A 13,535-nucleotide genomic window follows, 5' to 3' on the forward strand; every position below is an offset into this window, starting at 1 on the left:
TTGTGTTTAAAATCCCTATGAATTAACATGGGGAATGCTCTTTGTATTTACCCGCCCCCTTATTCTCTGCCACCTCTTGATATATCACCACGAAACTTTCCATGCACAACTCGATTCAGTGGCACACTTTTTTGGGAATAGTTCATGAAGATTCGTCAAACGGCAAGTCAAAAAACGCCTTTTCTAAGGAAACTAGGTTCTACCTACAATGACCTACAGGTATATATATATATATATATATTAATACTTAAACTCAGAAAGGATTCTGTTCAAATTATATTCATGATGGGGATACCTGTATCAAAAATTACATCTGCTAAAATGTCCACAGTGACATATAGCCTGCTGGCCAAGTGGCTCCTTAAAAACAATGGCTCCCCACACAGAACCATAAACAACTTACTTAGAAAAAAAATATATAGGGCATACTTAGTCAATAGCAAATGCAAAGCCAAGTGGCTAATTTTGTTGTGAATGCCAGATCATGCAATAAGAATCATTTCTCTGTAAATGCCAATGCATAATCAATACGTTTTTTTGTCCTGGCCAAATTAATATCGAACACCATGTTCATGGAGCAACTGGTACCCATGTGTGTAAAAAGCTAAATGTATCTCAAAGAGATTGCACAATATCATATTCTGTATTGAGCTTGGAGAGAAAGGTTAGCTATACATAAAATAATAAAGATATAATTCCTTTCCCAAGCAAGTGCGATGGAAAGAAATGATCTTTCAAAAATGAATAAATCAAAACATAGCAAACATATCCAAAATAAATCCTTCATTATTATACAAAATCTAAGATTTTCTTCCACCAGATTAGAGGAGCAATGAGTCACTTGTTATAGGAAAGGAGTGCAGGAAAAGATAGTTGATGCAGCTCTCTCAACTGGAGGCTATGTCCCCTTAATAATAGTCAAGAGTACGTGTAAAATCCCATCAGCTGCTGTGAATATGTAGTTCCTCACTTTCGTTCAGTCCTCCTGGGAACTAACTTCCAAGCAGGATTATGTACTATGAATCTTTGTGCCTTAGTTCTCACTCCTTGTTGCCACCTTAGGCCTTCTTTTCGATCCTGTCAGTGCCATAAAATACAAGAAGATTTTCATCTTTTTTTTTGTTTTTTTAATTTTTTTTATTGAAGTCCACAAAAAAATATATTTTTTTATAAATAATCTACAGTTCATCGACAATATTTCATCTCATTTAGCATGAAAAATTACAAAGATCTGAAAGAAAAAACAAATATCATACACCACGCATTATAGCAAAAGTTATTAACATCACAGTATCTACATATAATATACTATAGAGCATACAAAAACTGCTATTTCCCGTAATATCAATAAATACGCTTGAATTTTAATCAAAAAAAGTCCCCCAGATTCTGTCAAATCTTCTAATACACCCCACTCGTTGCGCGAAAGTCCTCTCACTAGTTTTAACCCGTTTCATCTTATGTAGCCATTCAAAAAAGAATGGAATCTGCTGTGTACACCATTGTTGTAATAAAAGAGACCTAGCCACTGCCATAGCAATATATAGTAATTTAGCCACCTGGTCAGGAAAAGAGAGATCAGGATCAAAACCATACAAAATTAATTTCTCGTTCACTACGATTTCAATACCACATTTGATCTGGAAATGGCTGAAAATCTCTTCCTAGAATTTTGCAATCTTATCACAATAAACGATAACATGTGACCAATTAGCTGGAGAATGATGGATACATCTAAAACAATGTGGAGAATGATTAGGAAACATTTTAGCAATAGAAGCAGGTGTACGATAAAGTAACCACTTACTAAAAAATTGCATTCGACGCCAATTCGCCCCCCGTAATGTAGAAAAATTAAATCTATTAATAGCAGACCAAACATTCAAAGGCATTGCCTGATTTTCCTGCTCCAACCATTTTTTGATTGCCTTTTGACTAAGGTCCAACTTCCTATTTTGAGCGAGATGACGCGTCTATACCCCTGGTTTTCTATCAGGCATGTCAACCAATAATTCCTTTATTAACTGACTTTGCTGATCTCACTGAGTAATATCCAATTGAACCAGGAATTTATAAACAGATTTATATGACCCTAATAAGATGAAATTTCGGGTAACTAATTGAGACATTTCCGTCAGGGTGATCCATTTCCCATTTCTCAAAAAATCTGAGATTTTTGAGAACCCTGCCGCAGCCCAATTAACAACAATATCTGAACCTTGTGTAACACCTGTCAGTGGAAGAATACTGGATAGTAAGGATGTTAAGTTGATAATGGGAATAGAATATCTTTGAAACAGAGCCTGACGTTTTTTAAAAAACCACTGCAGTGACTTATAACGAACAAATTTGGGAGATTTAAACACGTGTAGAGGAGCATGTATCTGATTTTCTTTACAGATTAGAACCATAAATGTATTTATGAATAATTTTTGTACGTGAAGTTGAGTTTTGAATCTGGATAGGTACTGGGCAAAATAGGCATTATAATAATCTCTAAGGTTTGGCAGAGCAAGCCCTCCCTGATCCAGATCTTCATATAGCGTGCTGAGTGCAATGCAAGGTGTTTTCTTTGCCCAAATAAAAGCTGTAAACATTGATTCTACTCGAGTAAAAAATGAACCTGACATGAAATAGTTGAGAACAAGAAATTAAAGAGAGGAAGAACCGACATTTTGATCAAAGCTATTCGACCTAAAATGGATAATGGTAGAGAGTTCCATCGTGAGAACAATGTTTAGACTCTTCGAAGAAGGGGATTACAATTCAGATCATATAAATCCCTAACTGATGCTGAAAAAAAGACTCTTTGGTCTACTGTCGGTGCAAGAAAGAATGTCCAGAGCTTCACCCCCACATTGTAGAATTTCCGTTTTCTTTTTGTTTATACGATATCCCCCTAGAATTTCAAAATCCTCAAAAAGCTTAAATACTTTGGCTTGAACTCTAAGTCCAGGTTTTATGATAAGCATGATGTCATCTGCATATAATTTTAGTTTTGTCATTGATGGAATTGGGGGGGGGGGAATTTCTGCACAGTTCTTCAATGCTATTGCCAAGGGCTCGATGAAAAAGGCAAAAAGGACTGGCGATAAGGGACTTCCCTGTCTTGTACCTCTTTTACTAAGACTGAGCCCGCCACTATAGTATTAACAATTACATTAGCTTTAGCATTGGAATATAAATTGCGAATCAAAGATATAATTTTAGGTGAAACCCCAAAGTGTCCTAAAATAATCAACAGTGTCTCCCAAACCACCAGGTCGAATGCCTTTTCCGCGAATCAAAGATATAATTTAAGGCGAAACCCCAATGTGTCCTAAAATAATAAACAGTGTCTCCCAAACCACCAGGTCGAATGCCTTTTCAAGAAGATTTTCATCTTGATCATGTTTTTTAGCCCAGTGTATAGAAACAGGATAGGTTACATTTCGATTGTTTATCACCCTGTAATGCTCCAGTACCCTCTTCTTCACTGGGCCTATGGTGCTGCAAACATATTTCTATCAACAAGGGCAGATCAAAACATAAACACAAAAAACACTGCTGCATGTATTAATATCCTGATCTTTTGTTCTCTGCCTGTTGCGATATTATATGTTCTCACATGTTTGCTCTTTTTACAGGCTTTACACCTCACAGCTGCTTTTTACAAAAGGGATTTGTGCACTGTATAAAAAAAAAAAAGCCCTTGGCGAAGACCCGGCTGGCTTGAAACGCATTGCCATTAAATATCTGTTGAAACCGACATGCTGTGTGCAGGCTCTTTATCTTGTACAAGATTGGTTGTTGGTATTTTCGAGCGGGACTCACACCTACTGACCTCTACTGTCCCCGATAGGTTGATGTGACTGGAATTCCTGTGAAGAACTTGCCTGGATATATATATATATACATACATGCATAAATATTGCAAATGAGACATTCTTCTAACGCCAGAAAAATGAAGCGAGCCCACCAACCGTGTTGTAAACAAACATCATTTATTCCAGAGAGTCCCCCTAATTTCCATTCTGTGGTGTGTTACGACCTCCTCCAGGTCTTAAACATACAGGAATAAAGAGTGATAAATTACTCTCCTTCTTAAACACAGGTATATCAACATAAAGGAAAGACTTCAAATGAAGTAGGTCAAACTTGGTGGTAATAGTTCCAAATAAATGGCATACTTCAAATGAAACAATAGATCTGATCTCAGTGCATGCAAACCCCTTTTTTTTATAATTGACACTTCAAAGGGCTATTGTTATTCACATGCCCCATGGTCATCCAATGACTCCAATGTCCATAATGCGTTGCATTGTATATTTCAGCCATTCAATTCTTCAGTTTTGGCCCTTTTGCAGAATCACATGTCTTTCATTAGCAACATAAGTATACATCATCATCTTGCCTCGAAGAAGTCCATTTCACCCCCAGGGGGCTTTATCCTTGCGCACACCAGAGTGTCATTGTTGTATCATTACAGAGGGTGTCGTTAGATCGGATAAAGCCAGTTGTAAAAAAGTGCACATAAAATGACAGAGTTATCGTCTTCTATATTGTGCAGTACAGTATATTACTCTGAAATACATGAAATTAACTTCTACGAGGCGTGTTGTGGATCTAGACTGCCTCACTCCTGCAAGCCTCATTAAATTCGCTTTCTGATTGGCTGGTCGCAACATTAAGAAAATTGTGGGCGGCCGCCATTACAAGACACAGGGACAAAATTCATCCATAATTACCTTCCTAAAGCAATTGTTACATGGAATCTGTGAGCCAGTAAAAACATTTTTTTTCCAATGCCACTTGTTTGTGCTGAACTCGAATTTGAGCGTTGCACTGTAGTCATGTGTGAATGTTTGCTTATTAGGACCGTTGCTCTAAATAGCACATGTGATAGGACCACGTGTAGTCACTACCCGGGTGTGCGCGCGATGCATGTATTTGATTTACTTCCCTACCATTGAGATTGCGTCATTTGCGGTGTTCAACAAAACATGATTCTACTCGTAGCATTGTAGACGATGGTTCATGTTTGTCTGCACTGAGATGCTCCACACTGCTTCACCGAAGGGGCGGGGCTTGCAGATTTGGGGATCCATTTAGAACACCCCGTGTGTTAAAGTTCTTTCTGCAGGTTTCTTGTACTCCTCCCCTTCTGGTCTCTTCCTCTGTGTGGATTCCTTCCCGCTATGATATACGAGGAACCTACGACTCCTCAGTTTACTGATTTTTGGAGGTAGGAAATGCCCTAGTTACTTTGCAGCTAATTGTTCAGTGCACTTTTCCCTATTGAAATTGCAAATTTTAACCCAAAACATAGACTTACAACATGACCTCGTGCGTGTGTTACTATAAAGTGATTGTAAACAGTTATGTATAAATATATAACAGTGATGTTTTTACTCGCTGAACAATATAGTTTGAATGAACCAAAATGGCACGTTTTACCTTTGCACTTGGGAAATGACGTTGAAATGTTTTATAAAATAAAATTGAAATGTATTGGGTTGGTAGATATTCACATATGCCCCGTGCACAACACTGAAGTGTATTAACCAGCTACATTCCCTTTAAACCCCAGGTTTAAAACGGAGGTGAACTATGACACGCTGGAGGTACGCGATGGGCGCTCCTACTCCGCGCCCTTGATCGGCGTCTACGATGGCACCCAGGTGCCCCAGTTCCTCATCAGCACCAGCAACTTCCTTTACCTGCTCTTCTCCACCGACAAGAGCCACTCTGACGTCGGCTTCCAGATCCGCTATGAAAGTGAGCGCGAGATCTGTTCGATAATTACACCATTTGAAAGCAATCAAATGCCAATTTCAGCCGCTCCTCGCCTCGGGGCTATGGCCCGGGTACCACTGGCGGGCAGGGCCGAGGCATTAAACTCTGATCAGCCAGTAACAACCTGCGAATTGTCAACATTGTCATTGATTTTCCTTCAGAGTAGCTGGAATAATGCATTTGGAAAGGTGTTATCGAAGAGAAATATTAGTGTTAACTCGCTTTTCACGCCTGATACATACTTTGAAGGTGTTTCTAGAATGCAGATGTTAGAATTGCTAAGGCTTAGGCCACGCTACGCAGGTGGGGCTGAATCTGAAGGCTTTTAGAAGAAAGCTAGGTCTTTTTTCCAATATGAGCTATGAGTACAGAGGGAAAAAAAATGTTAACACATTGTGCCACATTGCTGAATCTATCTAGCAGGTGTGGCACATGTTCCAAGTGTAGCATGCCAAGCATCGTTTTTGTGGTATGACTCAAGATGTCTACAGACCATCAGTTTTCCCAAATTTGACACTGAATATGAATTGTATCCTACTTAGAGTGGACGTGATTACCCGATTTAATAGAACTTCAAGCATGGGTCAAAGTAAGTGGCAGGTCTTGGGCATTGACCTGTCAAGAAGAATATGTATTGTTTTCTAGACATGCCTGACTCTCTGCAAAAGTTTATCTGAATCAAAACTTTTAGGGTGGGTACCCTGGGAACCTAGTAGGAAGTGGAATATGAAGCCAGTATTACTTGGGGCCAGTAGGCTGGCTTTATTCTGTTCCAAGACAGGTCCTGTACTGGGTAGAGAGACTGATGATCACGGACTACAGAGGGCTTGTGCACTCTTAAACACCAGGGCGTCTGTGTTTCACAAATAAGGTTTATGTTGACTGCCCTCATCAGTTTATGTTTCAGCCCTTAACATTGCACCTGCCTCTGGTTCTGGTGATACTAAAGTGAAGCAGCATTTTGTTGCAGGATCCCAGGGCTTAGAAAGAAGGAGTTAACAAAAAGGCGACAATTCCAAAAGAATGTCTCGGCAGTTCCCGACTTAGCCAATGTGTTGTTCCAGTTGGATGGCTCAGCGCTTTGGCTCGTGGTGTGCTGAGCTTTGGGCCTCTGGGTCAACGGCTCGGATTTTGCATATTCAACAGAGAATAAACTTCAACCAGGGCACCAAGACACAGTGACAAATATAATGCCCTTTGTCTTTAGTCTTAGCAGAGTGGTCAACGTGCCTTTCAATGATGACGTCTGTCGCTCTTGATTTCACAGAGGTTTGAAATGCAACAGCGGACAGTGCTGGTAAGCTCGCACTGCTGTCAATGCATCACGCATTCCAATTCTAAAGTAATAAAATCCAAAAGTTCACAAAAGCACCAATAGGTAAATCACTTTATGGTATGTGCTGTACAAAAAAAACATTACTCCCACTTATTGTTGCAGCAGGAAATCTAATGTCCCAAAAATGTTTTTGTGTCCATCTGAGTTTACAGATGGGACAGGATACTTATAAACCACATGACAGTTGACGCTTAACTTATTGCAACATACGTATGATCACGTGGTGTCAGCAATGGAACAAGAAAGCAACGATTTACAAATAAGTGCCAATGTACTTATGATCTTAATGTTACCAACTCTAGGAGTGGCACTGACATAAAAGTAATGTGTTAATATGGACTTGCGGGTTAGCAAATATAGTGCATTCAGTGGCAAATGCATGATCTTAATTACAGGCCTGTATACCTCACATTGAGAATTCCTTAGGTGTCCATGTCTGTAATTGAGGAGAACAACCTTGATCAATTTGGTTCAGGCCTTTCATTCACACATTAATTCATTCTCTCAGTTGCTGCTATCAAATGTCCAGTTCAAAATGCCTTTGTAAATATGGTGCCTCTTTTTATGTTTTTCACAGCTGTAAAACTCCAGTCCGACCATTGCTTGGATCCCGGCATCCCTGTTAACGGCCATCGGCATGGCAATGAGTTCTATGTGGGTGCGCTGGTGACGTTCAGCTGTGACTCGGGATACACGCTCAGTGACGATGAACCCCTGGAGTGTGAACCCAACTTTCAGTGGAGCAGGCCACTGCCCAGCTGTGAGGGTAAGGTCCACTGACAGTATCTGGTTCCATCAGAGCTTCCCAATGATCACTCATTTATATCAGATCTTTTGTAAAGGGTTAGAGGTAGACTGGTGTAAAGGGTATTCAAAGGCGGTTGCAAAGGAGATGGTCGTATGCGGTCAGGGTCATCGGCGTGATAGTCTCTAGTTAGACATGTGGCTGACTCTACCCAGTCCTACATCCCTTCAACAGCATTCACTATGATACGAGCCATATCTATGAACTTGACACTCAAAGAGTATTAGTGAAATAAGGTCACACAGGTGGAGATAATAAATTATGGCACCAGTAATTTGTCATACTATAAATAGAGGGCAATGCCATATATGCCCTCTTCAGTCTTGCTTAGTTGGTTGTCAGTAGACTCAGCGATTCCTTCCTTAATCCGTCTCTTGCGCTTGTATCGCATTTTCCTATCCAAGGCTACTGTCCTATATTAGATGCGTTAGTAAACCTGGTCCTTAAGCTCTGTAAACGATAAGTGTTAACGTTCCTCATCCTTCATTTTTTTCTTTTTCTTTCCTATGCAGCGCTTTGTGGAGGTTACATCCAGGCTTCTTCAGGAACTATTTTATCTCCAGGCTTTCCAGATTTCTATCCCAACAACTTGAACTGCACCTGGGTAATAGAAACTTCACATGGCAAAGGTAAGTGTGGTAAAGAAAAGAGCATCTTACTCAAAAACATACATATCTATATATATAACTGTCATCACTGGAACCGGCTGCCGTGTTAAGTGTGTTGCCCGTCAGCCAACAACCCTGTTGTGACGCCACTGTGTGTTTGGATGACTGATTACTTAATCTGCCTTTGCGTCGGATTCAACATGCCACACTGCAGCGGGGAGAAGTAATGCACCCGATGGAAATGCAAAAACGGGACAGGGTACCCTTAAGATGGAGGTGGGGCCAAGTCCTCACTGAAGTAGGAGTGGCGGCTGGAACATACAAATGGACCCCAGGTGAGAACAACTCACTGTGAAACCGGCACTGAGGAAAGCTGACTAAGCTGAAACGCGTCTGCCACAAGACGTTTCACATCATTATATACTTGAAACTACCCTTGCTCTGTCGGACCCTTTCTGAGAGTGAGGGGGTATTGGACTTTATAAATATATATATATATATACATATATATATATATACATATATTCACTGAAAAAACCATAGGTTTCATGCATGTTATAGTTAGGAATTGGCATTTAAAAAACCTTAGAAATTCACTGAAAAAACCATAAGTTTCAGGAGTGTTATAGTTAGCTGGACATTTCCCTCGTACAAAACCCTAGAAATTCCCCCGTTATAGTTAGTTCAGCTAACTATAACTCGCGCGCCCTTGCAATGCACTGCTGATGACGTTACATATTACATCACTCATGACATGGTCAGTGACATCACTGATGACAGCTCAAGTGACAAAGCTTCTTGACATTTTTAGAGCAAAGTTTTTATGCATAGGATTAGATGGTACTACCCACGATGAGATGAACATGTCAAAAGCCTTTTACCACTCCAGACACAGTATTAGAGCTTTTATTTGATAAAATACTATCTAGGCCAGCTTGGAATAAATAAAAACATGTGCAACATGTTTCACTCTAATTAGAGTACATCAGAGAGGTATAGATTTGTCCAGACACAAGGGAGCATCCAGTATAAGTGAAAACAATACCCTTTTTGGTGTATAGTAGCGCATAAATAATGCAAAAAAGGAAGCAGGGAACTCTGGGTAGTTCCCAAGTTTAGGTGGAGAGCTGCACCTTTACATGGAGCACCTTACAACACCACATACATGGTGAATCAGCTCGCCTCAAATGTCTGTTCTTCTAGCAGAGTTTTCAAAGTATATGGTATGCACAGTGCAATCCATGCTGAGCTAGAAAGTGCCAAAGCATTTTACCATTTTTACAGCAAATTCTGAAAGCATAAGATATATGTATATATATATATATATATATATATATATATATATATATATATATATATATATATATATATTTCACCACGTTCTTCGTCAGTTTCCTGCTCTCAGCACAGCGGGTGCTCCAGCCGCGAGGACAAAACTCGCGAATTCATGACAGCCACAGTTCAAAAATTGCTGCGCACTCCGGCCAATATCCAAATTAATTTATTTCAATTTATTGCAAAACACGATCTGAACACGATCTACTGACAAACGCGTTTCAGCCTCCTGGCCTTCGTCAATGTCAGTGATTCCCTGCTCACATTTACTATTTAACCATTTCATTGGTTGACAGGGACTGCAATCAAAAAAAATAATGAAAATGAAAAGCGGACTTTCAGAGTCCAGATACTTGCTTTGGGTAAATGTCAGCCATTTTGACACTATGTTCTATACAGGTAGACAGTATTGTGCTTTCATATTAAGCCCCAGGGTTTAACATTACAATCAATGGAAAAATCCAAAACAATTTAATCCAAATATAGTTCATCACGGTAAATCATTAATCCACTCCTCATATAAGCTTTCCACTGATTATTGGACTTTTGATAGTATGCCCTTATGCATTTATTCTAATATAATGATTCTTGTCTCCAGCTGGAGTGGGCTTGCTCCTACCGTTGTCCTATTTTCCCTGTCCATGTTGGGTTTAGATAAAGCTCTGTATGAGCAAATTCAAGCTTCTTCTCTCTACTCTGTTTCGATTTCTTTCTTTATTTTCTTGTATCTTTCCCCATTTAATTCCTGCTTTCAAGGGACAGCGCATTGTGTATGCTGTTGAATTTCTTTTATCCAACAAAGGACCATAGTTCCTATAATATATATATATATATGTGATAGGATGTGCTCAAGCCCATTTGCTGGGCGAAACGTGTCATGCCGCCATGCCGAAGCGTCTGCTGATTTAAATAAAGAAAAGAAATCACGCACCAACTTGGAGTCCGTGTCCCTACCTTCGTTCCAGATTTGGGAAGCATAACAGTTCATTCAAAATGCATGGACAGCTGTAAATAAACTTTTCCTTGTTGTGCAACACAATTTTTGATCACATATATTAAATTGGAATATACATGTAAATTCACATTTATATTTGTGTGTGTTTTAAATAAATATATTGAAATATATCAAATATTTAAAACTAAATAAATATGTATAAATAATTTAAAATATACACATTATCACACATCAATAAATATAACTATAAATAGGGAAACAGTGTGCAAATTATTACAGCAAGAAAAACATATGACTGCATGAATGAATTTTATCTTTCCAGGTCTAATTATTTGGTATCAGCATAATACTTTAAGTTCTTTTTTACGCGATATTTAAATCATGTTAGTATCCGCCTAAATGCTTCTATTATCAGATTCATATGACCTGAGTTTATTTACATGCTATTTTGATGCACATGCTCTTTAGTGAGCAGATTTTTGTAAAACAAGTGCCTCATAAGTTTCTGTGCAAAGAATGTTTGTGCATTATTTATATATTAAAGTGCCTAGTGCATACTATTTTAATAAATAAATAACCCAAAAGATAAAAATATGGTGATTTTATCCTATACAAATAATTTAAAAGGTGTTTATTTAAAAGCGAGAAGCATTTGTAAATAATATTTACATTTCTTATGAACAGCGGGCAAGGTTTTTTTTCACGAACAAATATTTATGCATAAAGCATGATCATTATATTTTGATTTTTGAAAAACTTCATCAGATCCATACCCATAGATTAACAGATAGGTTCCATGGATAGACGTATGCAATTAAGCTATCCCATGATTCCAATGCCGTTTACTTGTTTTCTGATTTTAAGATTTACATATAAATAATCAATTTAAAGGGACCAGGTTATAAAAAAGTTATAAAAAAGTATGTAGATCTTCCATGTTATTTAATTCATTCGGGAATTTGCTATCAAGTTCTAAAATAAACTTGGTCTCATGCTGTCTTAACAATTTTTCCCGATTTCCTCCTCTGCGTGGGGCTGGGATCGAGTCAATAACAAAGTAAGATAAACATTTGACATCGTTATCATGAGCTTCTTTAAAGTGTCGAGCAACTGGGTAGGCCGAATCACTGTTAATGATTGCTTGTAGATGTTGAAGTATTCTCACGTGCACTTGTAGCTTAGTACTTCCCACGTATCTAAGCCCACAAGTACACGTGTGAACATATACTGCGTGATCGGTCCGGCAATTGTAGTTGCCTTTTATGATTACTTCATTCTCTCTAAAAGGAGTCCTATACTTTGTTGTATTAACTTCAAATCTACAGGCTCGGCAAGATGTGCATTTGAAGAAGCCTTGTCTTGGTTTTAACCAGGTTTTGTTAGTACCCAGTTCTGGACTATTTCTAGATAGTTTAGATCCCATGGATTGTGTTTTTCTAAATGTGATCACTGGATTATTTGGGAGTCTAGTACTGAGGACATTGTCAGTAAGGACTATGGGCCAATTTTTGTTAATTATCGACCTTATTTTTCTCTCTTGACGACTATACGATGTTATTAGTCTAGGTGTGCTTTCGATTATTTCTGGAGGAATTGCATCATTCTCATTATTTTGTGGAAGCAGTGACAATCTTGTTCGATTTTCAGCTTTACTTACTGCTTCTGCCAGTATCTTATTCTTGTATCCTCTCTTTCTTAATCGAATTAGGGTCTCTTGTTTGCAGTTTTCATATTTATCTAATGTACTGCAGATACGTTTTAGTCTAAAGAGTTCTCCATACGGGATACTACTAATGAGATGCTTGGGATATGCACTAGTTGCATGTAATATTGCATTTCCTGCTGTTGGTTTTCTGTATGCAGTGGTGGCTAATCTTCCTTCATTGATAAAAACACTGATATCTAAAAATTCTATCTTGGATTGACTGATATGTGATGTAAAGTGTAGATTCATACAATTGATGTTAATTATTTCCACAAACTTTTTAGCCCTTTCAATATCGTCATTCCATATAATAAACACATCGTCGATGTAGCGCAACCAATGTCAATTTTATGTGTGAAGATCTCACGGTGCTGCTTCTTAAGGACCTGCTCCTCCCAATAGCCCACATGCAAACATGCGTAGCTAGGAGAGAAGCAGGCCCCCATAGCAACACCTTGTATCTGCTTATAGATCTCTTTACCAACCAAAAAATAATTATTATTCAAACACCATGTAATAAGGGCAATTAGCATCTTGTTATGTTGATGATATTCATATGGCCTGGACTCTAGAAAATGATTAACAGAAATCATACCAGTTGTATGTTCGATACTGGTGTACAATGATTCAATGTCTAGGGTTATTAAGATCAAATTATCTGTCCAAACAATATCATTGAGTTTTTTTAAAAATTCACCAGTATCTTTAACATATGAGGGCAGCGACTTCACCAACTCTTGTAGAACATAGTCCACATATTCCCCCACATGTTCTGCCATGCTGTTAATAGCAGAAATCATGGGCTGACCCGGAATTGGTGTGACATTTTTGTGGACTTTCGGTAAGAGATATAGAAATGGAAGAACAGGGTATTCATTAAACATATATTGGTACTCTTCTGTAGTGATCAATCCTTCATGCTTCCAATGTTGTAAATCTTTTTTCATAGAGTCCTTTGCTTTGTTATATTCCCTCATAGTAGATTTTTTATAACAACGCTCGTTATTAAGCTGTCG

At 38.4% G+C, this 13,535-nt stretch overlaps 1 protein-coding gene across 1 annotated transcript in view; it reads left to right on the forward strand.

The window, feature by feature from the left end:
- The window catches only part of CSMD2 (CUB and Sushi multiple domains 2), a 1,634,099-nt gene that overhangs the window by 1,240,723 nt on the left and 379,841 nt on the right, over positions 1-13,535 (forward strand). The window contains exons 17-19 of the mRNA XM_085648024.1: positions 5,570-5,757; positions 7,689-7,877; positions 8,429-8,545. Of these exons, the coding sequence (XP_085504150.1) occupies positions 5,570-5,757; positions 7,689-7,877; positions 8,429-8,545 (494 nt within the window). The remainder of the gene's footprint in view (positions 1-5,569; positions 5,758-7,688; positions 7,878-8,428; positions 8,546-13,535) is intronic.

The sequence above is a fragment of the Triturus cristatus genome, chromosome 3_2 (assembly GCF_964204655.1).
Source record: "Triturus cristatus chromosome 3_2, aTriCri1.1, whole genome shotgun sequence".
Classification (NCBI taxonomy): Eukaryota; Metazoa; Chordata; class Amphibia; order Caudata; family Salamandridae; genus Triturus; species Triturus cristatus.